Source organism: Heptranchias perlo, chromosome 37, assembly GCF_035084215.1.
Source record: "Heptranchias perlo isolate sHepPer1 chromosome 37, sHepPer1.hap1, whole genome shotgun sequence".
In the NCBI taxonomy this organism is placed as follows: Eukaryota; Metazoa; Chordata; class Chondrichthyes; order Hexanchiformes; family Hexanchidae; genus Heptranchias; species Heptranchias perlo.
The window spans coordinates 16,224,220-16,251,833 of record NC_090361.1 but is presented as its reverse complement, the minus strand read 5'-3'; the positions used below and the strand labels follow the sequence as shown (position 1 = coordinate 16,251,833).

Sequence of the window (27,614 nt, the reverse complement as noted above, 5' to 3'; positions counted from 1 at the left end):
CAGTGAGCATTTGGTGCGATATGCCCGTGCTAAATTCCTTGCTCTGCTATTTTAGCACAGGTGCTATTCCCCCATTCAGCCCAACAGGTTTATGCTCCACACGAGCCTCCTCTCACACTACCTCATGTAACCCCATCCTTCTATTCCTTTCTCCCACATGTACTTATCTAGTTTCCTCTTAAATGCATCTATGCTATTCACCACTTGATGTCAGAGCAAATTCCACATTCTCACCGTTCACTGAGTAAAGAAGTTTCTTCTGAATTGCTTGTGTCAAACAAACATATACTGTAGTATCAAATCATTGTATAATACTTTAAAACAGTCACTTCTTCCCTTCCCCTCCCTTGTCTGCAGACTCGTGGGTTCAGTTCCACAGTTCCCACGCAAGTGGCTATGCTGCACGAGTGAACCCGGACAGTGAGCATCAATGGCCTATTTGACCTGGAAAGGCGCCACAGCCAAGCCCAATCTTGCCCTCAGCTGACATTCACTCGCATGGGTTTTCTAGCTGGATGAACTGGACAGCGAGAAGGAGCAGAAATGAGAGATTTCTCCCCCTCCCTACTGCCGGGGCGCTGAGGTCATCTGTCGTGTCTATATTACTGGCCTAGCTGAGATTAGATAACGTGGCACAGAGCGGGAATCAAAACAGTGGCCTTCCTGCTGGTCTGTTTGGCTCAGGAACGCACAGCGCGACGTAGTCCCCAAGTTACTGAGGAGCTGCAATACTCAAAATACAATACATGAAATCATTGCTCAACTTGCTGGGAAATTTTTTCCCCCTATTTCATTTCTTGCCGAGACCCAGTCAGTCGTTTATTTAGGGACAGTATCAGCCATCTAGACCGTGGGGTTTGAACGATTGAAGGGGGGAAAAAAAAAAACAGGATACAGATTATTCTCCATAACTGTTTAATAAATGTTAAAAACTGGTTTGTGGAATGGAAACCACAGGATAGTTTTAAATCAAACAGATCGAGAAAGTGGATTGTATTGATTCTCAGAGTACAGATATATATTTATAAGAATCACAGTGACTTCAGATCACTTGTCACCTAAAGTGAAACATTCAACCTCTAAGAAACTATAATCATATGAACATACTTCTTAATGTGGACTATACCCCCCCACCCCTGACCGGTGCCCTACCCCATCTCCTGCTCAGCTACGACACCAAACCTGAGCTGGGTTGGGCAAATTACTGATTTAAAACACAAACTGTACGACACACAAACTGAAGGAAGGGGCGAGTGCAAAGGGAGGTCCCTGGGTTGATTTGGCCCCACACTTGGGTTGACTTGGCCCCACACTTGGGTTGACAGCAACTTTGAATAGAGGGCAAGCAGCAGGTTATTCAGGCAAGGCAAGCCTGCTGGAGTTTGCCCCATACTGCCGTATGTAGAATTAATTCACTGTCCATCCGTTTCTGTGCTAAATTAGGGACGTTTAATGGACACGATCAATCAGATTATAGTGATAAATATTCCCCACTCATCCAACTACGTAAAACTGCTTCACATTCTGCCTTGTAACACCAGCCAGCTGGCAATGGCAGCAAGGGCTCAGGTATTAATCCTTCCCAATGGTACCCGAGCCCCCCTCTCTCACTGCTCTACCTTGCAATCCCCCCAGGACTCATTATTCCCCATCTAATCTACCTGAACCTCGTCACTCTAACCTTTAACTTGCTCCCACATTATTCTACTATATTGGTTTGAGATATATTTTTTATAAATGGATGCATTTCTTGTCCCACTTGATTACAGCACCTGCAGTAATAAAGCACGTTTCAGCAGCAATGTACAGATATATATGGACTAGAATCCCTTTACTGAGCAAGAATTAAAAAACTCTCAAATAAAAGGCGGTTGTACAGAGACAGTCTCCGGATGTGCAAACGAGCCTACATTCGTTCTATAAAAAGGGTTTTGTTAGACCTCACAGTGACGCCCGTGCACAACTCCATGCTTTTTGACTTCATAAAGTCAGAGGTAAGAATGTCAGGTGAGGAGGCCGCGTCCTGGAGTTCTGTCAAACTCACGCTGGTCCGTGCTCTAGGAGGCTGTTGGAGGAAGTCTGGCAGCTGCAGTCTTCTCAGTCATGAAGCTGTAGTTATACTAAAACGAGAACAGTCACAAGTTTAACAGCAACTTTCCTTGAACTGGTCCTAGCCGGCAGGGAATTTGGCTGCACATTTACAAGTCTCTGTGGGTGAACGCACTATCCTCCGGTGCCAAGGAACCATATCGACCAGAGGACTCAAACTGGTCTCCTGGGTTGTGCTCATATGGTCTCATTGGGGCAGCCACAGTGGGTGCTATAACTGGCCTCTATTCACGAGAGGGGAGAGAGAGAAAATAAGTATTCTCTCCACATACACATTGGGTGAGGGCAGGATCGGGCTCATTGCTGATTGCCGGCCGATACCACCTCCACTCACACAAACCGAGCGCCATTTTGGGGGGGGGGTGGGTGGGTGGGTGGGTGGGTGGCGTTCACTGCAGAGGGAGAAAACTGAAGAGAACAAGATCATCTTCAACTTCTTTTCTTCAAAGACCTCAGCCTCTCAGAACCTCCAGCAATGGTTTTCCCCAAGGCCTCTCCAAATCTCATCAGTCTGACTGATAATTCCGTGCTTGGCACCCGCTCAACGGCATCCAAACCCACCCTCCCACCTGATATCACACTAGATGGTCTGCGATCTTGTGTTGGCCCTACATTTCAATTATAAACAGACACTTTACAGGAGCAGGCTGAGGGAGCAATAAGGAGGGAAAATCTGACACATCATAGGGTCTTATTATTAGGGTATGGTGAGAAAACGGAAACATATATGTGTTTCCCTCTCCGAACATAACAATTTATTTCACTTAAACAAACTCTTGAAGGTGCTTCACAGGAGGGCATGAGGAAATGGATGTCAAGCAAGAGAGAGAGAGAGAGAGAGATTAGGTAGGGTAACCAAAAGTTTTGTAATAGAGATGTTTCTTAGAGGTGATGAGAGTGTTGCAGTGGTTCAGGGATGGAGTTGCAGAGAATAAGATTGAGGCGACTGATGATCTGTTACCAACTCGAATTTAATGAGCTCTATTTAGATAAAGGGGCTTCTTTATGTACTTTGTTCACAACTGTGACACTAAGCACCTGCTGACAAAAGGCAGGTAATCTTTTCACCACTGTCCTCAGTCAAATGAGAAAAACTGGTTTTCTTTATGCAGGTGAAATGGCTAAAATGAATTAGTGCTGGGAACTCAACGCCTGAACACCGAGGTGTGAACAGGGGCTGGAGTTCTACTTTTAATGAGTCAGGTGGACAGGAAGTGTAAAAGGAAATGCGAACGGTGACACATTGAAAATATTTGCTATGCAGATAAATAAATAACAAGCACGTCAAACGTACCTCATTTTCTATCTCAGCGCGGCTTTTAATTTGGAGATTCGCAATGTTAGCACTTGGTACCTGCAGGAAGACACCAACTGTGAATCACAGCACCCCGTCCCATTGCAATACAACACAACCTAATGTAACCTTTTACAAGGTGATAAGGACTGCAATGTATTGGAGTTCCCATGTGGCCCCTGCCTGTCTTGATAATAGCCATGATGTGGAGATGCCAGTCGGTGATGGACTGGGGTTGACAATTGTAAACAATTTTACAACACCTTTGGTGTTGTAAAATTGTTTACAATTGTCTTGATAAGGTCAAGTTAAACCATTGTGCCAGTGACTCTAAATCAATCCAGTCTCAACAGTAGAGGTTTTATTCCTCCCCTCTGTTATTACCCTCTGATGTTCCCCTTCCTGCTGCCTCAGTATTGTCTCTCTGTGGGAGTGGGTGAGATGTGTGCCAGTCCAAAGACTCCTCCAACTAGCGGCAGGGCTTAGTGTGATAGTTTCCTGCTCCTCCCCACCCCAAGCTGCTGTTTCGCAACAATAAAATGAATCAGCTGTGCTGAGAACCAGCTTATGACAAACATTGAAGGAAGTTCAAATGTCAGTTGACAACACTCCAAGATGTCCTGAAGTTAGTCACTCCCAACCTCCACACACTTTCCAGCGGGGGTCCCCGGATCGGTAGCCGGAATTTTTTGGATAGTCACAAATGGCAGAATAAAAATATAGCACACTAACTTCTTGGTCTGGTCTTCGAGCCCTACAAGTGTATAATTACTGGACAGGCAGTTCCCCAGACGACAGTAAAGGGTGTGGAAATTAAACAGAGCTCCTTCGAATATACAACACAGAAAAAAAACTATTTGAAATCACTGCCATCCTTTGAGAAATGATGCCTGAGGTGGCTTGGGCTATACTTACATTCATGTTGCTTTCAAATCTAGGGTGTAGTACAAATGGGACTCCGTCCATAGCTGCCAAACAGAGAAGCAAAAAACAGGGTAGGTTGTGAACAGGTTCATTATTCTGACTGTTATCACAGCTAGTTAACCTTTTCAAAATTACAGTACCATCTACCCCTCACCCCTGTAGAAACCAACTCCTGCTCATGTTATGATTCCACTTGCACCAGCCACCCTCTGGTACCTCACCCAAAAATGAGCCTACTCATGAATATCAAATCGGCTATTCAACTGTGAGGTGCACCATCGATAAGCCCATTCTTGTCCTCACCCCAATATACATACACACATGCACTTTCCAGCAGGTTGAATATTCTGGGAAGCTTTTCCCCTCCCTAACTCAAACACGGAGCTCAAAGTGGAGGACCAGTATCGCCACTCCAGCTCAGGTCGGCTACCTCAATGACGATCAGAGGCCCAATCGGGATTTTCTGTTCCACGTGTTCAATGCAGAACGAGGCAGTGCGCTTACAGACTGAGCCATGAGGTGGCAGAGGTCATGAGTACCAGCCAGGAGCTAAATAGTTTCACAGTCCATTCATTTACAAAACAGTCAATCAATGGCAGCATATCACACGTGGGTTTGGGGGGCGGGAGCTCTCGATGGGGGAGGAAGGGACAGGGGGCTCATACCAACGGAGCAGTAACTCTGGCCTGGGGGAGGTGGACCGCGGGTTGTGAGGAGCAGAGAGATTCATGGGACAATTGACAGGAAGATTTATCTCGTTTCTGGTTCCAGGCCACAGTTACTGCTCTGTTGGTATAAGAACATAAGAAATAGGAGCAGGAGTAGGCCAATCGGCCCTTCGAGCCTGCTCCGCCATTCAATAAGATCATGGCTGATCTGATCCTAACCTCAAATCTAAATTCATGTCCAATTTCCTGCCCGCTCCCCGTAACCCCTAATTCCCTTTACTTCTAGGAAACTGTCTATTTCTGCTTTGAATTTATTCAATGATGTAGCTTCCACAGCTTCCTGGGGCAGCAAATTCCACAGACCTACCACCCTCTGAGTGAAGAAGTTTCCCCTCATCTCAGTTTTGAAGGAGCAGCCCCTTATTCTAAGATTATGCCCCCTAGTTCTAGTTTCAACCATCCTTGGGAACATCCTTACCGCATCCACCCGATCAAGCCCCCTCACAATCTTATATGTTTCAATAAGATCGCCTCTCATTCTTCTGAACTCCAATGAGTAGAGTCCAAATCTACTCAACCTCTCCTCATATGTCCGCCCCCTCATCCCCGGGATTAACCGAGTGAACCTTCTTTGTACTGCCTCGAGAGCAAGTATGTCTTTTCTTAAGTATGGAGACCAAAACTGTACGCAGTATTCCAGGTGTGGTCTCACTAATACCTTATATAACTGCAGCAATACCTCCCTGTTTTTATATTCTATCCCCCTAGCAATAAACGCCAACATTCCGTTGGCCTTCTTGATCACCTGCTGCACCTGCATACTAACTTTTTGATTTTCTTGCACTAGGACCCCCAGATCCCTTTGTACTGCAGTACTTTCCAGTCTCTTGCCATCAAGATAATAACTTGCTCTCTGGTTTTTCCTGCCAAAGTGCATAACCTCACATTTTCCAACATTGTACTGCATCTGCCAAATCTCCGCCCACTCACCCAGCCTGTCTATATCACCCTGCAGGTTTTTCATGTCCTCCTCATTCTCTACTTTCCCTCCCATCTTTGTATCATCTGCAAACTTTGATATGTTACACTCGGTCCCCTCCTCCAAATCATTAATATAGATTGTTAGGAGTTGGGGACCCAGCACTGATCCCTGCAGAACACCACTGGCCACTGGTTGCCAGTCCGAGAATGAACCATTTATCCCAACTCTCTGCTTCCTGTTCGATAACCAATCCTCCACCCATGCCAGAATATTACCCCCAATCCAGTGATTCTTTATCTTGAGCAATAATCTTTTATGTGGCACCTTGTCGAATGCCTTCTGGAAGTCTAAATACACTATGTCCACTGGTTCCCCTTTATCCACCCTGTACGTTATGTCCTCAAAGAACTCAAGCAAATTTGTCAGATATGACTTCCCCTTCGTAAAGCCATGCTGACTTTGTCCTATTAAATTATGTTTATCCAAATGTTCTGCTACTGTCTCCTTAATAATAGACTCCAAAATTTTACCCACCACAGATGTTAGGCTAACTGGTCTATAATTTCCAGCCTTCTGCCTACTACCCTTTTTAAATAAGGGTGTTACATTAGCAGTTTTCCAATCTGCCGGGATCTTTGCCGAGTCCAGAGAATTTTGGAAAATTATTACCAAAGCATCCACAATCCCCACTGCCACTTCCCTCAAGACCCTCGGATGTAAGCCATCAGGTCCAGGGGATTTATCCGCCTTGAGTCCCATTAATTTACTGAGTACCAATTCCTTAGTAATTTTAATCGTATTTAGCTCCTCCCCACCTAGAGCCCCCTGTTTGTCCAGTGTTGGGATATTCTTAGTGTCCTCTACCGTAAAGACCCCTGTCCCTTCCACCTCCAACCAGAACCCCCCCAATCCCCCTGCCCCCCAAACCCAGGTGTGAGATGCTGCCATTGACTGTTTTGTAAATGAATGGACTGTGAAACTATTTAGCTCCCAGTTGGTACTCATGACCCCCGTCCCCTCATGGCTCAACTTCATCAACGACAAATCGATGCCTCATTTCAGGTGCTGTGAAATTCTAGGCTTCCCAAGGGGATTGTCACCATTAAGGGAGGCTATTTAAAATGGATATTTATATAACAAAGAATGCTGGCTGTCGTACAAGGCTGGGAAGTGTGGAGAGACCGAAGCGGGGAGTTGTAACAAGGATAAGTGTACAATTATAATTTCAATCATTTTTAAATTTGTATTAACCCTGACAGCTGCCGAGTAAGTCTCCTTCCACCTTTCCCCAACACTGGTGTCTCAGCCCCAACTTCTGAAACGTACCCTCTCACCACTTTCATTTGCCACACTAGTTGGAGACTATGAAGGACTGGATTGAGACGGACTAATCTCATTTCAGAGAGAGACTTTCATCTCATCGGTCTGGGCTGGATTTGGACCCCAATCTCTGAGGTGCAAGGACAGTCAGACCAGTAAATGTGTGTTAGACACAGAGTGTGACAATCAGGAACCTGGACCAAGCCTGTAATGTTACTGCCAAGTCCCATTTAGTAGGGTTTCAATGTCTAATTTGGAGTATTCCTTTAATGAGCTTCCATTTGGGAGCACTGCTGGAGTAGAATGTTTAAAAGACAGTCTCACCCAACAACCCCAGCACAGTCAGATCGAGCCCTATGCCCAGTGTTAGTCGCGCTGCCAGAGAAAGGGCCAATGGCATTTAAATTGAACAACTGCCAACAACTAAAGACTGCTGTAGCACTAATGTTTACCACTAGACGTTGCCAGCACATTAAATACAATATACCACAGGGAGATCCCACAATTAGAGGCAAATCAATATCACATACTAATTAATTGTCTCACTTTCAAGGCCTTGAATCCAATAGTTCCATCCCAGTTTTCAGGGCTTGAGCCTAAATGGATTCTCATGTCGAACAGTGATGGGTACTGGATTAAACTGAAGTGTAATGGTGGGTATATGAAATGTCCTATGAGGAAAGCTCCCAGCAATATAATTATAGATTCAGTCTTTCCAAACTTGATTGTGCCTGGAGAGAGCAGTTTGAGCTGTATAACACTCAGGGGACATAAATGCGGTTAAAAGTTGGTTGGAAGGGTGGCAACTGGAGGGGATGAACGAAGAGCATCACAAAAGAACTGTTTTGTACGTTAGTGTACTGCTTGAAGTGCGGTGAGTTCTACTGGCTCTTACACATCCGAGGCCTACAGTTGCGTTTTACTCAGTCATCATTTCAACGTTTTAACTGAAATGAAAAAAAAAAATTTTAAAAAAATCGCCAGGCATAAAGTTCTCTCTCCCTTTGGTGATTCTACCACTGACTTCCCTCATTCAGGGGAAGGAGTGGGTTGACGGTCAGTGGGCACGATGCATTAGTTGGGTTACCAGAGATCCCGTAAATGTTCTCCGTGCTATACACTGCATCTTTGGGCTCCAGATTCGACCGCCTCTTGCTGAGTCTTGGGAGTGTGTCAAGTTCCTCCCTTTTGCTGCATGAAATTAAAGAGAGAGAGATTCAAATGTAGCTTTTAAAACTTAACCACAATACATTTACACACTTTATGCCAGTCAGACATATATCTCATGACTCAGTCCTGCAGCACACTGCAGTGTGGAGTCTGAGTTTGCTCTTTCTGCAGTATAAATCTTTCTGAAGTTTAAAAGCATTTATTACATTCAAAAGCTGAATTTAATTGTTATATAAAACAGATGGAGTTTTGTAAAAGGATCCAGCAGTGTCAAAGAGCAGAAAATGAAACTGCTCCACTTTATCTTTGTTCTGCTGCCACCGTCCATCTTTCTTAATCTGCATCAAAATCTAAAGCCAAAACGCGCCTCTCTCTATAAAATGCATTTACCCTTGAGATAAGCACCTTGAGCTTTTATTCTCCAGTGACAGGCCTCTCATATCAACACCAATGCTTCTTGGCTTGGGCAGTGGTTTTGGCTTGGCCACTCTCCCCTTTCTACACCAGATGACAAAACCACTCAGCTCTCTGCAAAAAACAACAGCTAATAAATACGCAGACACGCGCACGCCAAATACGCAGACACGCGCACGCTAAATACGCAGACACGCTAAACAGTCACGCATAATAAATACACAGATGACATGCATTAAATAGACAAGACATGCATAATAAATGCAAACTGTTGTATGCAGGGTAAATATGTAGACACTCACAGTAAATACAGACATACAATAAACACACAGACGTGCACATGATAAATATACACCCCTGATAAAAGTGCACAGAATGCCAGATGTTTCTAACTATCTAAAGCCCCTTTCAGCCAGGTTACATAAATTAGACCAGTCATGGTGACAATTTATGATCAACAATCAGATCCTTTAAATAGGGTTAGGTTGCAAACTGAAGGTATTTGTTTAAACACACTTCCTGGTGACAGACTGATGCAAATCGAAGATGTTGCAGTCAGGAAACTGGGAACATTTGAATCTGAACTGAATTCACAGAAGCTCCAATTTGACACCCTACACACCACACCATGAAAATTTACTTCAGCAGTGCTAAAAATACACTCGACGGGCAATTTATTGTCTGGCATGTAACGTGGCACTGTGGTATCAATAAGGACAGTGGGCATTACTTACCCTATGCACGTGTACGAAGGCACAATCTGCTTGCTTTTCCCGGTCAGTTTAACATCAAAAACAGCAGTGTCCGCCTCACTGAATGGAACCCTCTTAATGCACAGTCGTTTCTTTTTAGATGCTGTGACTTCTAGAGAAAGAAGAGGGGAATTGTTATTTAACTTGCAAATCGACGAGGAGAGGGGGTGAACGTCCCCAGCAGAGAGTCCTGTATACGGGAATCCACCCTGGTACCACTGGGGTCTTGGGCCGAAGAGTGTTGCACGGCACAATTCCTGAGCCACTCAGTCAGTAGTCCAACCGGGTGCCCTTGTGGAGTGGATGAAACAAACCTTCATAGAAACATAGAAAATAGAAGCAAGAGTAGGCCATTCAGTCCTTCGGTCCTGCTCCACCATTCAAAATGATCATGGCTGATCGTCTAACTCAGTATCCTGTTCCCGCTTTTTCCCCATAACCCTTGATCCCTTTAGCATTAAGAAATATATCTATCTCCTTCTTGAATACATCTAATGACTTGGCCTCCACTGCCTTCTGTGGTAGAGAATTCCATAGGTTCACCACCCTCAGTGAAGAAATTTCTCCTCATCTCAGTCTCAGGATACAGGGTATGCCATTTAGAACAGTGACCCCTGGTTCTGGACTTCCCAGACATCGGGAACATCTTCCCTGCATCCAGTCTGTCTAGTCCTGTTTAATTTTATATGTTTCGATGAGATCACCTCTCATTCTTCTAAACAAGTGAATATAGGCCTAGTCGACCTGATCTCTCCTCATACGTCAGTCCTACCATCCCAGGAATCAGTCTGGTAAACCTTTGCTGCACTCCCTCTATGGACATCCAAGCATATCCTTCCTCAGATAAGGAGACCAAAACTGCACATAATACTCCAGATGTGATCTCACCAAAGCCCTGTATAACTGCAGGAAGACATCCCTGCTCCTGTACTCAAATCCTCTTGCAATGAAGGCCAACATACCATTCGCCTTCCAAACTGCTTGCTGCACTTGAATGCTCACTTTCAGCGACTGGTGTACAAGGACACCCAGGTCTTGTTGCACCTCCCCTTTTCCCAATCTATCACCATTCAGATAATAATCTGCCTTTCTGTTTTTACAACCAAAGTGGATAACCTCACATTTATCCACATTATACTGCATCTGCCATGTTCTTGCCAATTCACCCAACTTGTCTAAATCACATTGGAGCCTCTTTGCATTCTCCTCACAGCTCACATTCCACCCCAGCTTTGTGTTGTCTGCAAACTTGGAAATGTTACATTTAGTTTCCTCATCCAAATCATTGATATATATTGTGAATAGCTGGGGCCCAAGCACTGATCCCTGCGGTACCCCACTAATCACTGCCTGTCACCCGGAAAAAGACCAGTTTATTCCTACTGTCTGTTTCCTGTCCGTCAACCAATTTTCAATCCATGCCAGTATATCCCCCACCCAATCCCATGTGCTTTAATTTTGCACACTAACCTCTTGTGTGGGACCTTATCAAAAGCCTTCTGAAAATCCAAATACACCACATCCACTGGTTCTCCCCTATCCATTCTACTAATTACATCCTCAAAAAAACTCCAGTAGATTTGTTAAGCATGATTTCCCTTTCATAAACCCATGCTGACTTTGTCCAATCCCACTAATGCCCTCCAAGTGTTCTGTTATCACATCTTTTATGATAGACTCTAGCATTTTCCCCACTACTGATGTTAGGCTAACTGGTCTGTAATTCCCTGTTTTTTCTCTCCCTCCTTTTTTAAATAGTGGGGTTACATTTGCCACCCTCCAATCTGTAGGAACTGTTCCAGAGTCTATAGAATTTTGGAAGATGATCACCAATGCATCCACTATTTCCAGGGCCACTTCCTTTAGTACTCTGGAATGTGGATTATCAGGCCCTGGGGATTTGTCAGCCTTTAGCCCCATTAATTTCCCTAGCACTTTTTTTTTTACTAATACTGGTTTCCTTCAGTTCCTCCCTCTCACTAGACCCTTGGTTCCCTAACATTTCTGGCAGGTTATTTGTGTCCTCCTTTGTGAAGACAGAACCAAAGTATATGTTTAATTGTTCTGCTATTTCTTTGTTCCCCATTATAATTTCCCCCATTTCTGACTGTAAGGGACCTATATTTGTCTTCACTAATCTTTTTCTCTTGACATATTTATAGAAGCTTTTACAGTCAGTTTTTATGTTCCCTGCTAGTTTACTCTCATACTCTATTTTTCCGCTCTTAATCAATCTCTTTGTCCTCCTTTGCTGAATTCTGAACTGCTCCCAATCCTCAGGCTTGCCGCTTTTTCTGGCAATTTTATGTGTCTCCTCTTTGGATCTAATACGATCCCTAATTTCTTTAAGCCACGGTTGAGCCACCTTTCCTGTTTTGTTTTTGCGCCAGACAGGAATGAATAATTGTTGTAATTCCTGCACACGTTCTTTAAATATTAGCCATTGCCTATCCACCATCATCCCTTTTAGTAAAGTTCCCCAATCTATCATAGCCAACTTGCACCTCATACTTTTGTAATTTCTTTTATTTAGATTCAGGACCCTAGTTTCAAATTCAACTACTTCACTCTCCATCTTAATGAGGAATTCTATCATGTTATGGTCGCTGTTCCCTAAGGGACCCCGTACAACAAGATTGTTAATTAATCCTTTCTCATTGCACAATACCCAGTCTAGGACCGCCTGTTCTCTGGTTGGTTCCTCAACAAATTGGTCTAGAAAACCATCATGTATATGTGCACTGCCACAGGTTGCAGCCTTGTTTGACTATCCAAAGGGGCTGCTCATAAGGTTCTGGCTGCACTTCTCACCTACGCTCCTCATCTTTGGTCACCTTTGGGTGGGGGAGGGGGGAAAAAAAAAAAAGCTTGGAGGATCTCCCGGTCGGTCTGCTCCTGGGTCTAGCGAAAGAGCCCTCTACAGATGCAGGATTCACAAAATAGACATGGGAGAGGGGCGGTCTTCTAAATGCCACTCCTCTTCCGAGGACTCAGATGTGCCCGGTGACTCTGGAGCAGGATCACGCAGTGCTAGCCGGTTCTCAAAGCGTTTCACGATTGGTGGGCACCGCTGTCAGAATAGAAGAATATTCTAAGCTCACACACACTTTTAGTTGGTTGTGAGCCTGTTGTTTTACTGGTGCCCTCCTTGTAAAAAGGGTACTGGTCAGAAAGTGACGATTATTTTGTGGCAAATGCCACTTATTGGTTCGAACAAAATTGAACAGCAGATAAATATATATTATATTGTACCCAGGCATTTTAAAAAAAATTCATTCATGGGATGTAGGCATCGCTGGCAAAGCCAACATTTATTCCCCATCCCAAACTGCCCTCGAGAAGGTGGCGGTGAGCAGTCTTCCTGAACCGTTGCTGTCCATGTGGTGAAGGTTCTCCCACAGTGCTGTTAGGATGGGAGTTCCAGGATTTTGACCCAGCGACGATGAAGGAGCGGCGATATATTTCCAAGTCAGGATGGTGTGTGACTTGGAGGGGAACGTGCAAGTGGTGGTGTTCTCATGTGCCTGCTGCTCTTGTCCTTCTAGGTGGGAGGTGCTGTCGAAGAAGCCTTAGTGAGTTGCTGCAGTACATCCTGTAGACACTGCAGCCACAGTGCGTTGGTAGTGAAAGGAGTGAATGTTTAGGGAGGTGGATGGGTGTCAGTCAAGCGGGCTGCTTTGTCCTGGATGGTGATGAGCTTCACGAGTGTTGTTGGAGCTACACTCAACCAGGCAAGTGGAGAGTATTCCATTACACTCCTGACTTGTGCATTGTAGATGGTGGAAAGGCTTTGGGGCATCAGGAGGTGAGTGACTTGCCGCAGAATACCCAGCCTCTGACCTGCTCTTGTAGCCACAGTATCTATGTGGCTGGTCCAGTTAAGTTTCTGGTCAATGGTGACCCCCAGGAAGTTGATGGTGGGGGATTCGGCGATGGTAATGCCGTTGAATGTCAAGGGGAGGTGGTTAGACTCTCTCTTGCCTCGCACTTGTCTGGCGCGAATGTTACTTCCACTTATCAGCCCAAGCCTGGATGTTGTCCAGGTCTTGCTGCATGCGGGCATGGACTGCTTCATTATCTCAGGGGTTACGAATGGAAATTAACACTGCGCAATCAGAGAACATCCCTATTTCTGACCTTATGATGGAGGGAAGGTCATTGATGAAGCAGCTGAAGATGGTTGGGCCTAAGACACTGCCCTGAGGAACTCCTGCAGCAATGTCCTGGGGCTGAGATGATTGGCCACCAACAACCACTACCATCTTCCTTTGTGCTAGGTATGATTCCAGCCACTGGAGAGTTTTCCCCCTGATTCCCATTGACTTCAATTTTACTAGGGCTCCTTGGTGCCACACTCGGTCAAATGCTGCCTTGATGTCAAGGGCAGTCACTCTCACCTCACCTCTGGAATTCAGCTCTTTTGTCCATGTCTGGACCAAGGCTGTAATGAGGTCTGGAGTAGAGTGGTCCTGGCAGAACCCAAACTGAGCATCGGTGAACAGGTTATTGGTGAGTAAGTGTCACTTGATAGCACTGTCGAAGACACCTTCCCATCACTTTGCTGATGATTGAGAGTAGACTGATGTGAGAGACACAAATACGTTCAGCTAATTATATATCCTTAACGTACCAAGCTTAGAAAATAGTGCGGCAGCGTTAGTACCAGGGACCACATACAATCCCCAAGACCCAACAATCCAGCACAGGAATCAGGCAGCACAGCCCTATTTGCATTTATGATTCCTCCTCATTGTTTTGACCCATTTAGATTTCATGGGCCTAGAGATTTGGAAACAGTTATTTTTAGCCCATTTTTCTCATTGGTGGATGAATCCTAAATCAGAACACTTCGATCTCTTAGTGTCTGTCGCTTAAGATGTAAAGGGTAAAGGCGCCAAGGCACGCCAGACATAGAATTGTAATTGGAGGAGTGCAGAGATCTCGGATGATTGCAGGGCTGGAGGAGGCTACAGAGATAGGGAGGGATTTGAACACAAGAATGGAAATATTAAAAAAAGGTATTGCTGAACCGGGAGCCGATGTAGGTTAGCGAGCACAGGGGCGTTGGATGAACAGGAGTTGGTACAAATTAGGATACAGGCTGCAGAACTTTGGATGAGCTCAAGTTTATGGAGGGTTTATAGTTTACACAGAACTAGAGATCGGAATAGGCAAGGAGACAAGGAGAACCGGGATTTGAGAAGAATTTTGAGAGATGTGCAAGTGCTTTTTTGATTATCTCTGATCTCAGGTTACTGAGAAGCGTGCAGATTTCTTGCACTGGCAGATTTAAAGTGTGATGGGCTTTGATGTGTTTGAATCACTATAACCAGTAAATTTAAACACTTAATCCCTTTAGACTAACATAAGAATATAAGAAATAGGAGCAGGAGTATGCCATCCAGCCCCTCGAGCCTGCTCCGTCATTCAACAAGATCATGGCTGATCTTCTACCTCAACACCATTTTCCTGCACTATCCCCATATCCCTTGATGCCTTTAATATCTAGAAATCTATCGATCTCTGTTTTGAATGTACTCAATGACTGAGCCTCCACAGTCCCCTAGGGTAGAGAATTCCAAAGGTTCACCACCCTCTGAGTGAAGAAATTTCTCATCTCAATCCTAAATGGCCTACCCCTTATTCTGAGACTGTGACCCCTGGTTCTCGACTCCCCAGCCTGGGGAAACATCCTCCCTGCATCTAACCTGTCGAGCCCTGTTAGAATTTTGTACGTTTCAATGAGATCACCTCTCATTTTTCTAAACTCTAGAGAAGACAGGCCTAGTCTACTCAATCTCTCCTCATATGACAATCCCGCCATCCCAGGAATCAGTCTGGTGAACCTTCGTTGCACTCCCTCTATGGCAAGTATATCCTTTCTTAGGTAAGGAGACCAAAATTGTATACAATACTCCAGGTGCGGTCTCACCAAGGTCCTATATAATTGCAGTAAGACATCTTTACTCCTGTACTCAAATCCTCTTGTATGTTAGCTTTCAGTGACTCATGTACAAGGACACCCAAGTCCCTTTGAACATCAACATTTCCCAATCTCTCACCATTTAAAAAATACTCTGCATTTGTGTTTTTCCTACCAAAGTGGATAACTTCACATTTTTCCACATTATATTTCATCTGCCATGTTCCTGCCCACTCACTGAGCCTGTCTATATCCCCTTGAAGCCTCTTTGCATCTTTCTCAAAACTCACATTCCCACCTAATTTGGAGCCATCAGCAAACTTGGAAATATTACATTTGGTCCCCTCATCCAAATCACAGATATGGATTGTGAATAGCTGGGGCCCAAGCACCGATCCCTGCGGTACCCCACTAGTCACAGACTGCCAACCTAAAAAGATGCCAGTATATTACCCCAAATTCCATGTGCTCTAACTTTGTTCACCAACCTCCTGTGTGGGACTTTATCAAAAGCCTTCTGAAAATCCAAAGACACCACATCTACTGGTTTCCCCCTTATCTATTCCATTAGTTACATCCTCAAAGAACTCCAATAAGTTTGTCAAACACGATTTCCCTTTCATAAATCCATGTTGACTCTGCCAAATCCTATTATTATTTTTTTTAAGTGTCCTGTTATCATATCCTTTGTAATAGATTCTAGCATTTTTCATACTACTGATGTCAGGCCAACAGGTCTGTAGTTCCTTGTTTTCTCTCTCCCTCCTTTCTTAAATAGTGGGGTTACATTTGCCACCCTCCAAACTGCAGGAACCGTTCCAGAATCTATAGAATTTTGGAAGATGACAACCAATACATCCACTATCTCTACAGCCACTTCTTTCAAAACCCTGGGATGTAGATCATCAAATCCTTGGGATTTATCAACTTTCAGTCCCATTAATTTCTCTAGTACTATTTTATTTTACTAATTCTAATTTCTTTCAGTTCCTCATTCTCACCAGGTCCTTGGTTCTCTAGTATTTCTGGGAGGTTTTTTGTGTCCTCTTCCATAAAGACAGACACAAAGTACTTGTTTAATTTCTCTGCCATTTCCTTATTCCCCATTATAAATTCTCCCTTCTGTAAGAGATCCACATTTGCCTTCGCCAGTCTTTTCCTTTTTACATATCTATAGAAGCTTTTACGTTCCGTTTTTATGTTTCTCGCTAGTTTACTCTATTCTATTTTCCCTTTCTTTATCAATTTCCCGGTCCTCCTTTGCTGAATTCTAAAATACTGTCAATCTTCAGGCTTACTGTTTTTTCTGGCAACTTTATATGCCTCTTCCTTTGATTTAATACTATCTTTAATTCTCTTGTTAGCCATGGTTGGACCACTTTTCCTGTTGGGTTTTTGTACCCTAAAAGGAATATATATTTGTTGCATATTATGTATCAATTCTTTAAATGCTAGCCATTGCCTATCTACCGTCATACCTTTTAATGTAGTTCCCCAATCAACCACAGCCAACTTGCGCCTCATACCTAACGAGAGGTTCTGAGATCCATGAGAACCCCACATTGCAACAACCTTACGACTGTGTAACTGGAAATACTTACTTGAATCTAGGAATTCACCAATGAACGCAAACCCTGATGGTAATGGGCTTTTATCAGGAAGCAGCTGGATATCTGCCACAATGTCTCCCTGAGGATTCTGCAGAGCACAGCATCAACATTAAATCATTATTTTGTCTCAACAATTTGCACAGATGGCATTTCGAAAACTGATGTTTTATTGATATCCTGGGCACCATAACCATGAGTTACAGATAAGTCTCATTATCATAACTCAGAGTTGTGGAAGAGTTAATCTCATTATATATACACAACTGAAATTTTGGGGCTTCCATTAGTGTAATTTTGTGATCTGTCCTTCAAATTTTCTCCCCAGAAGATGCTGGCCCCTCCCCAGTAGGTGCTGGCTCCTCCCCAGCGACACCGCTCTTCCAGAGCCACTTCCGCTCGGAACCACCCACGTCCTTCCCTGTGACACCAAGCTTCCAGTACCCTTCTCCTCCCTGATGACCACTTCTCGTGCACGCCCAGCAAGATATTCAACTGCTGGTATGTTGCAGGTGACTCCAATGATATCTGGAATCCGACAACCAAAGTAATATACTTTCAAATATACGGCAAGGATCACTGGACAGAGGTCAGGAAACGGGAATCCAGACAGATTTCCCCCCCTCCATAGCCTGGGAATACAGAGGCCAATTGTGGGACCGCCACCATGACCCCAGTGGAGAGCGGTAACTCAGCCCATGGATCAAACCAGAAATCATTTGGTCAGTGCTGCAGAAGGTGAGGCATTCACTCCCTGAGCCATGTGGGGTGGGGAGGGCGCTGTTATATTTTTATGATTCCCTGTTCTTTTAGTCACTGTTGCCACAGCAAAGTGTCTCAAATTTTGTAATACAGGGGTGTGTGGAGAAGTGGGGGGATGGGGGAAGAAAAGGAGTGGAGAGAGCACAAGATAAATGAGACTAGAGTCGGAAGTCCCCTATTTATAAAAGGTTTCTTGCAGTTGAACTAATGTGAACTCTTGTACCATTTACAATCTTTTGAAATGTAGCAATTCTTTGTTCCATACCAGGGGCTGCTGACAGGCAGTCTTCCAGTATCTCCCTCATCCTGTGGGAGTGTTTTATGAACCTACCTCTTTAATCAGCAAGGAGCTGACACACAGGTAACAGCCGGATTTCTGGCTAAAGCCCTTTGCAAAGTTTGCAGAGGACCCATCTGCAGTTGCAGTGATCTAGAATGACAAAGAATACGTAATCAGATAACAGGAGTGGGTTTAATGTCTAATGGTTCTCATAATTTGGAGCAAGTGATACAAAAGGCAATCACAAGAAAGAATCCTGCTAGATATACATGAAATTTTACCTTTAGCTCACACAATGGAGCAGTTTATATAGAATCAGCAGCGGCAATTTCCTGGCCAAAATGTTTGAATATAAAATAAAGGAAACAAACTACTATACATGTATCAGAAATATTGTTTTCTTTTCTTCCTCCTTGAATTTTCTCTGTTTACTCCTCCTCCTCTCCTTAAAGCGATGATTCATGCTAGGGTATGGTCCCACGGCTTGGTTCAGTTGTGGGACACCCCTCACCACACCTTTCTAGTCTGAGAAACTTCCTTTGACTCGTAGACTTCACTTTTCCCTCTAACCACCTCTCTATCCATGCTCCCCTTAATTCCATCTTTGCCATAAGTTTCTTACATTATACCTTAACAAATGTTTTTTGAAAATCCATATAAGCCACATCCACTGCATTTCCTTTATCCTTTCTTGTTATTTCTTCAAAGAATTCTATGGTTGATCAAACACTATCTGTCTTTTAGAAAACTGTGCTGACTGGCCCTGATTAGTTCCTTGTGCTTAGTAACTTCATTCCTTATCATAGACTTTAGTAGTTTACCAACAATTCACCTCCTGACTGCTCAAAGCCTCTCCACCAACTACAAGGCATAAATCAGGAGTGTGATGGGATACTCTCCACGTGCCTGGATGGTTGTAGCTGCAACAACATTCAAGAAGCTCAACACCGTCCAGGACAAAGCAGCTACTTGATCGACACCTCAACCACTAGCTTAAACAACCACTCCCTCCATCACCAGCGCACTGTGGCTGCAGTGTGTACTATCTACAGGATGCACTGCAGCAAATCACCAAGGCTTCTTCGGCAGCACCTCCCAAACCCGTGACCTCCACCATCTAGCAGCAGATGCACGTGAACACCATCACCTCCAAGTTCCTCTCCAAGTCACACACCATCCCAGCCGTTCCTTCATCATCGCTGGGTCAAAATCCTTGAACTCTCTCCCTAACAGCATTGAGAGAGTACCTTTGCCACACAGACTGCAGTGGTTCAAGAAGGCCTACCACCATCTCAAGGGGCAAATAGGGTTGAGCAATAAACTCCAGCCTTGCCAGTAAGACCCACATCCTGAGAATGAAAAAAAACTGAATTAAGACTGACTAATCTATAATTTTCTGATTTATCCTGCTCTCCATTTCTTTTTGAGGAGGAAGTCACATTTGACACCCTTTAGGCACAATTTTTCTTTCTACAGAATTTTGGAAGAATGTTGACCCGGACACTGGGAGAACTCTCATCTTTTTTGAAGAATGCCACGGAATACACAGAAGTTAGAACACGGAAACAGGCCATTCGACCCAACCAATCCATGTCCACGTGTATCCTCCACCCGAGCAAATAGTTCTACTCACATTTATCCACTCTTTAACACCCAACTAAATCACCAGAATATGCAGATGGAGCCTCGGTTTAATGTCTCATCCAAAGGATGGCACCTCTGACAATGCAGCACTCCCTCAGTACTGCACTGAGCCATCAGTCTAGATTATATGCTCAAGTCCCACAACGTTCAGACTCAGAACCAAATACTCGCAAGTGGCTATTTTTCCACAGTCCAAGTGGATACGTTAAGAAAATCGCACACATTCATTAATACACTTTATTGAAAGCCCAGTGATGATACCAAATAGGAATTCTAGTCCCATTTGTAGTTTACAAAGGGTCAGGTAGCTTTTCGTATCCACTCCTTCCAAAAAAATGCCAGGGGAAATGAGAACTCAGGATTATTGTAATATAATCAAACATGCAGACGTACCAGTTGATATTCCTTTGGACAGGTGTTCTGGTTTGAGGCCCAGCCTACCCCAGTTAGAGGATAGCAGTTTGGATCATTGGTCTCAGGTGCAGCCATCTGGAACAGGGCACAAGATAAGTCCTAGTCGCCAATCACTGCTTCATCAACTCTCAGGCCTTTCACTAAGATCAAATGGAAACAAAAGAATTAAAGGAGGAGGTTAGGGAGGAAAAAAATTCTTTCTAGAATTCTCTTGTCACAAAGTGTTGTTGAAGCAAAGTCCAACAGTTCTTTTAAAAAGCGAATTCGATAGTTGTTTGAAGGAAAAAAAAAACAAGCCGGCATTTATACAGCACCTTATCACATCAGAACATCCTGAAGCTCTTTACAATGTCACTGTTATGTATACAAATGCAGCAGCCAACTTGTACAAAGAAAGGTCCCTCAAATTAAAAAAAAAGTTCAATGACCAGATAATCTGTTTTTTTGATGATGCTGGTGAGGGAGGGCATGAGGAGCGAGCAGGAGAATGGGATTAGACAAGGTGGCTCATGAAGAAAAATGGGGTCCAATGACCCATTTCTGTGTTGTAACATTCCATGATCCTCTGAAATATGGTACAGGTCATCAGTTCTAGCTACCAGAATACAAAAAGCCTTGGAGCAGGGGGGGGGGGGGGGTGGTGGGGACAGAAAGTACAAGTTGTGCATTCAAGGGGTAATAAAATGGGGCAATGGGTTCATGTTTCAATGCATTACATAACATAGTGAAAGAGGATTGAGAATTTCTCCATTCATAAAAGGACAGGTCACCCTGGGCAGCTCTCTGCATAAGAACATAAGAACTAGGAGCAGGAGTAGGCCATACGGCCCATCGAGCCTGCTCCGCCATTCAAGATCATGGCTGATCTACCTCAACGCCACTTTCACGCCCTACCCCCATATCCCTTGATTCCCTAAAAAGTGTCTAAATATCCATCGATCTCAGTCTTGGATATACTCAATGATTGAGCATCCACAGCCCTTAGGGGGTAGAGAATTCCAAATATTCACAACCCTCTGAGTGAAGAAATTTTTCCTCATCTCAGTCTTAAATGGCCACCCCCTTACCTTGAGACTATGACCCCTAGGTCTAGACTCTCCAGCCAGAGGAAACAGCCTCTACCCTGTCAAGCCCCCTCAGAATCATATATGTTTCAATGAGATCACCTCTCATTCTTCTAAACTCCAACGAATATAAACTCATTCTACTCAATCTTGCCTCATAGGACAACCCTCTTGTCCCAGGTATCAATCTAGTGAACCTTCGGACTGGCAACCAGTAACCAGTGGTGTTCCACAGGGGTCGGTGCTGGGTCCCCAACTCTTTACAATCTATATTAACGATTTGGAGGAGGGGACCGAGTGCAACATATCAAAATTTGCAGATGATACAAAGATGGGAGGGAAAGTAGAGAGTGAGGAGGACATAAAAAACCTGCAAGGGGATATAGACAGGCTGGGTGAGTGGGCGGAGATTTGGCAGATGCAATATAATATTGGAAAATGTGAGGTTATGCACTTTGGCAGGAAAAATCAGAGAGCAAGTTATTTTCTTAATGGCGAGAGACTGGAAAGTACTGCAGTACAAAGGGATCTGGGGGTCCTAGTGCAAGAAAATCAAAAAGTTGGTATGCAGGTGCAGCAGGTGATCAAGAAAGCCAACGGAATGTTGGCTTTTATTGCTAGGGGGATAGAATATAAAAACAAGGAGGTATTGCTGCAGTTATATAAGGTATTGGTGAGACCGCACCTGGAATACTGCATACAGTTTTGGTCTCCATACTTAAGAAAAGACATACTTGCTCTCGAGGCAGTACAAAGAAGGTTCACTCGGTTAATCCCGGGGATGAGGGGGCGGACATTTGAGGAGAGGTTGAGTAGATTGGGACTCTACTCATTGGAGTTCAGAAGAATGAGAGGCGATCTTATTGAAACATATAAGATTGTGAAGGGTCTTGATCGGGTGGATGCAGTAAGGATGTTCCCAAAGATGGGTGAAACTAGAACTAGGGGGCATAATCTTAGAATAAGGGGCTGCTCTTTCAAAACTGAGATGAGGAGAAACTTCTTCACTCAGAGGGTGGTCGGTCTGTGGAATTTGCTGCCCCAGGAAGCTGTGGAAGCTACATCATTAGATAAATTTAAAACAGAAATAGACAGTTTCCTAGAAGTAAAGGGAATTAGGGGTTATGGGGAGCGGGCAGGAAATTGGACATGAAGCTGAGTTCGGATCGGTCAATGCCCTGTGGGTGGCGGAGAGGGCCCAGGGGCTATGTGGCCGGGTCCTGCTCCGACTTCTTGTGTTCTTTAGATTTGTGGTTGGGATCAGATCAGCCATGATCTTATTGAATGGCGGAGCAGGCTCGAGGGGCCGATTGGCCTACTCCTGCTCCAATTTCTTATGTTCTTATGTTCTTATGTTCATTGCACCCTCTCTAAGGCAACTATATCCTCCCTTAGGTGAGGAGACCAAAACTGTATACAGTACTCTAGATGTGGTCTCACCAAAGCCCCAGTTAACAGCAGCATAACCACCTTACTTTTATACTCCAACCCCCTTGCAATAAAGGCTAATAGAGGATGGGAGGATGTGCTTGTGATAGGCACAGGGAAAGCTAGCAGCCTGATGTCCTCTTCTCTGGGGAGTTGTCTGTGGGTAGAGAGAAAGGAACAGGCAGTTCAAAGTGACAAGTGGGATCAGAAGGGCAACCACCATCTTACGAATTTGAGATGTCTTTTATAAGGTTACAATTCCTTCTCTTTCCTTCAATTTGCCTCCTCTCCCCCATCCTATTCCTTTCTCTCATGAAAGTGGTCATTCCAGAGCTTTGGCTCCATAGGCAATGGCTGCCCTCTGGCCAAAAGACCAATTATCATGTGTAAGCCCGGACAAGTTATTTGAATATTGGAGGCATCACAGTCAAGCCTGATCTCTATCCTTAGCTGGTATCCATAAGGTGTCTAGTAGGGGTCACTGGACAGCAATCAGGAGCAGGGATCCCGTCCGATATTTCTGCTCCCTAGCCCGAGGGTACGGAGGGTAAAATACAGCATCTGCTGAAATCAGCCAACTCAGCATGATAGGGATTGAACTAGGAGTCTTTGGGGTCTGTATGGCTCAACAGCTCACCAGGCACAGCAGTTACCCATCAAAGCAAATACCAAGACTATATCCATAGCAACAAACACCAAGCTGGCCTTTAATATGGGTCACCTGTAAAAAGAGGGCAAGAAAAAAGTTTATTTTTTAAAGTTAAAAATTTTTAAAGAAAGACTTCAAGTCTATAGCAAATAAAATATTTTGTTATTGAAATGTGACCACACAATTGAATCAAAATGCACCCTTCTGGCTGTTATCCCTCCCCAGGGATAGGGAGGCTGCCTTTTTCCAATGTTGTCATCAGGCTTGTCCAGTATATTGGCATCAAAACACCATGGGGACAAGGGGGAAAAACACAAGCCAATACATTTTATTGTGTCAATATGCTCTTTGGGTGATCCTCTTCAATTTATCACCTCAGATCACTACTCCCGCCGGTGGCAAACTAGTATCCTGCAGTACTTCACTCTAATGATACAACAGCTCAAAACGATCTCTGGAGAAAGTCAGAGTTTGATGTTTTTCCACAGTTCAAATGGACATAAAATGAAAATTTCAATGGCTTATCATTACACATCTAAGCGAGTGGAGAGTATTCCATTGCACTCCCTAAAGGCTCAAGTCAGGAGTGGGATGAAATACTCACTGCTTGCCAGGAAGGGTGCAGCCACACAAGATAGACACCATGCAGGACTGAGCTTTTGCTTGATTGGTGCCCCTGACCTTGATACCTGCTCCCTCCCATCACCAGTGCACTGTGTGCACTATTACGGTTACTTTGATACCATATCTCTCTCTCTCTCTCTCCCCACGAGCTTAAACACGGAGAAGGACAAGAGCAGCAATGTCATGGGAGCACCTTCGGCTCCCATGATCCCCCTCAAAGGCACATCATCCTGACTTAAGCATGTAATCGCTGTTCCTTCGTTGTTGCTGGGTCAATACCCAGAAATTCCCTGCCAAATACCATCACCACAAGGACTGCAGTGGTTCAAGAAGGCAACCCAACACCACTTTCTCAGGGCAACTATGGATAAGGCAATAAAAGCAGTCTTGCCAGCATCGCCCACATCCCGAGAACAAATGTGAAGAAAAACTTTATTGCAATCCCAGAGAGAACATTCACAGCTCTAACATTGTGCAAGGCCTGTGCTGTTGTCAGCAGCTCCCAACACCCGGGTCCTATTCAGCTGCAGCATCCCCTAACTAAACGTGTGGGAATCAATTAAAGCCAGTAACTAGGTAGACTTTTTTTTTTAAAAATGGATCTTACAAGTGGCTGTGTAAATCTGACGACTACACTTCGGGAAAGCCACCAGGCACGCAAGACCGATGCTTTGAGATATGTTGGTATTAGCACAGGTATTGTGCAATACACAAGTGTCTTCAACAGTCAATGCCCCTCCCCTCCCTCCACCTCCAGACCATTATCTCATACATCCGCGACAATATATCACTCTTTATATAGACAAATATCCCATAGCGCATCACGAGAGCGAGAGACACTGAATAGGAAGTGAAGGGATTTGGGAAGGAGGGAGATAGAGGAAGAACGAAAGCACAAAGACAGTTTTAGGTGCTCTCGAAGGCAGGCGCAGGGCAAAGTCGTTTTGGAAGTGAGGTAGGAGTGGTATGGCTGAAACACTGCAGCCGCACTGCGGAGAAATCCTGCTCACAACCCTGCACTCTTTTCACTAATGATGTGGAGATGCCGGTGATGGACTGGGGTGGACAAATGTAAGGAATCTTACAACACCAGGTTATAGTCCAACAGTTTTATTTGAAAATCACAAGCTTTCGGAGTTTACCTCCTTCGTCAGGCGAGTGAGTGAAGCATGACTCACTCCTGGTCTGGTGCATGCTTCACTCACTCACCTGACGAAGGAGGTAAACTCCGAAAGCTTGTGATTTTCAAATAAAACTGTTGGACTATAACCTGGTGTTGTAAGATTCCTTACATCTTTTCACTAACGAAGACAACACCATCTCCATGTCTTCATGGGAGTGTATTTCCGTGAATTATGACTTCAGCGTGGCTGGCCTCTATCGCATCTTGTAACAGCAGAGAAAAATTCTGCACATTGTTGGATCATCAAGAAAGAAAGATCTTTCTTCGAGGAGTCAAGATTCTTTGGAAAATTTTAAACCACAAACCGGCAACAGTGAAGTCATTCTTCGCAGAACACACTGGGACTCAGTAACCACGAATCAACAGCTGCGTTAGCAGTCACTGCAGCTCATATATATCTATCTCAAAAATCAGGTTACTGCTGAGATAGAAGCTAAGGTACTTGCAGTATCAGCTGGTAGAACAAAGACGAGTATCACTACTCATCTCATATTACACAAGCAGGGCTTGACTACCCATCACTAACCCACTGCGATATTCCCGCCAATAAACCTCCACCAAACTTAAAATGGAAAACAAATCATTTCAATGTATAAAATAGTGTTTCCAGTCATTTTGGGTGTTGGGATAACACCAGTCCTAACTACCCTCCCGCACCTGAAAGCATTGATCCATGCTGGGGTACAGTTCCACAGGCAACAGATATGTCCAATACCTCACCCAAATGACCATTCATATTATTTGTAAATGGATTAAGAAACTAAAACACAAAAAGATGAGAATATATATTTTTTTTAAAATCAGGAAGTGGCCTCCAATTAAGGAAGAACTTGCATTTATACAGCATCTTTCATGTCCTCAGGGCATTTTTTAAAAATTCATTCATGACAAGGCCAGCATTTATTGCCCATCCCTAATTGTCCTTGAGAAGGTGGTGGTGAGCCACCTTCTTGACCCACTGCAGTCCATGTGGTGAAGGTTCTCCCACAGTGCTGTTAGGAAGGGAGTTCCAGGATTTTGACCCACTGACAATGAAGGAATGGCGATATATTTCCAAGTCGGGATGGTGTGTGACTTGGAGGGGAACATACAGGTGGTGTTGTTCCCATGTGCCTGCTGCCCTTGTCCTTGTCCTTCTAGGTGGTAAAGGTCGTGGAATTGGGAGGTGCTGTCGAAGAAGCCTTGGCGAGTTACTGATGTGCATCCTATAGACGGTACACACTGCAACCACAGTGCGCCGGTGAAGGGAGTGAATGTTTAGGGTGGTGGATGGGGTGCCAATCAAGCAGACTGCTTTGTCCTAGATGGTATCGAGCTTAGAGTGTTGTTGGAGCTGCACTCATCCAGGCAAGTGGAGAGTATTCCATCACACTCCTGACTTGTGCCTTGTAGATGGTGGAAAGGCTTTGGGGAGTCAGGAGGTGAGTCACTCGCCACAGAATACCTAGCCTCTGACCTGCTCTTTTGGCCACAGTATTTATGTGGCTGGTCCAGTTAAGTTTCTGGTCAATGGTGACCCCAGGATGTTGATGGTGGGGGATTCGGCGATGGTAATGCTGTTAAATGTCAAGGGGAGGTGGTTAGACTCTCTCTTGTTGGAGATGGTCATTACCTAGCACTTGTGTGGCGCGAATGTTACTTGCCACTTATCAGCCCAAGCCTGGATGTTGTCCAGGTCTTGCTGCATGTGGGCACGGACTGCTTCATTATCTGAGGGGTTGCAAATGGAGCTGAACACTGTGCAATCATCAGCAAACATCTCCATTTCTGACCTTATGATGGAGGGAAGTCATTGATGAAGCAGCTGAAGATGGTTAAGCCTAGGACACCACCCTGAGGAACTCCTGCAGCAATGTCCTAGGGCTGAGATGATTGGCCTCCAACAACCACTACCATCTTCCTTTGTGCTAGGTATGATTCCAGCCACCAGAGAGTTTTTCCCCTGATTCCCATTAACAGGGCATCCCAAAGTGCTTTGCAGTCAATATATTACATTGGATTTGTGGACAAGCATGTAGCCCATTTGTGTACAGCAAGATCCCACAAACAGTGCTGTACTGTGTACAGTTTTGGTCTCCTTGCCTAAGGATGGATATATTTGCCTTAGAGGCAGTGTAACAAAAGTTCACCAGATTGATTCCTGGGATGAGAGGGTTGTCCTATGAGGAAAGATTGAGTAGAATGGGCCTATACTCTTTGCGGTTTAGAAGAATGAGAGGTGATCTCATTGAAACACAAGATTCTAAGAGGGCTTGACAGGGTAGATGCTGAGGGGTTGTTTCCCTCCCCCCCACCCCCAGGAGAGTCTAGAACTAGGGGACAGTCTCAGGATCAGGGGGCGGACATTTAGGACTGAGGATGCTCATTGAGTATATTCAAGACTGAGATCGATGGATATCTGGA

The 27,614-nt window shown here is 44.5% G+C and overlaps 1 protein-coding gene across 6 annotated transcripts in view; it reads right to left on the bottom strand.

Annotated features, from left to right (window-relative positions):
• Positions 1-898: 898 nt before the first annotated feature.
• Positions 899-27,614, bottom strand: part of mvb12a (multivesicular body subunit 12A) — a 44,018-nt gene continuing 17,302 nt past the window's right edge. For 5 of the 6 annotated variants that reach the window (XM_067973188.1, XM_067973187.1, XM_067973186.1 and 2 more), the window contains exons 2-10: positions 20,243-20,403; positions 18,257-18,355; positions 17,158-17,254; positions 9,616-9,745; positions 8,858-8,995; positions 8,385-8,488; positions 4,319-4,371; positions 3,404-3,463; positions 899-2,120 (exon numbers count right to left, since the gene is read on the bottom strand). In XM_067973188.1, coding sequence (XP_067829289.1) covers positions 2,058-2,120; positions 3,404-3,463; positions 4,319-4,371; positions 8,385-8,488; positions 8,858-8,995; positions 9,616-9,745; positions 17,158-17,254; positions 18,257-18,355; positions 20,243-20,338 — 840 coding nt within the window. In that variant the 5' untranslated portion in view covers positions 20,339-20,403 and the 3' untranslated portion in view covers positions 899-2,057. The remainder of the gene's footprint in view (positions 2,121-3,403; positions 3,464-4,318; positions 4,372-8,384; positions 8,489-8,857; positions 8,996-9,615; positions 9,746-17,157; positions 17,255-18,256; positions 18,356-20,242; positions 20,404-27,614) is intronic. The other variant, XM_067973192.1, reaches the window with a different exon arrangement.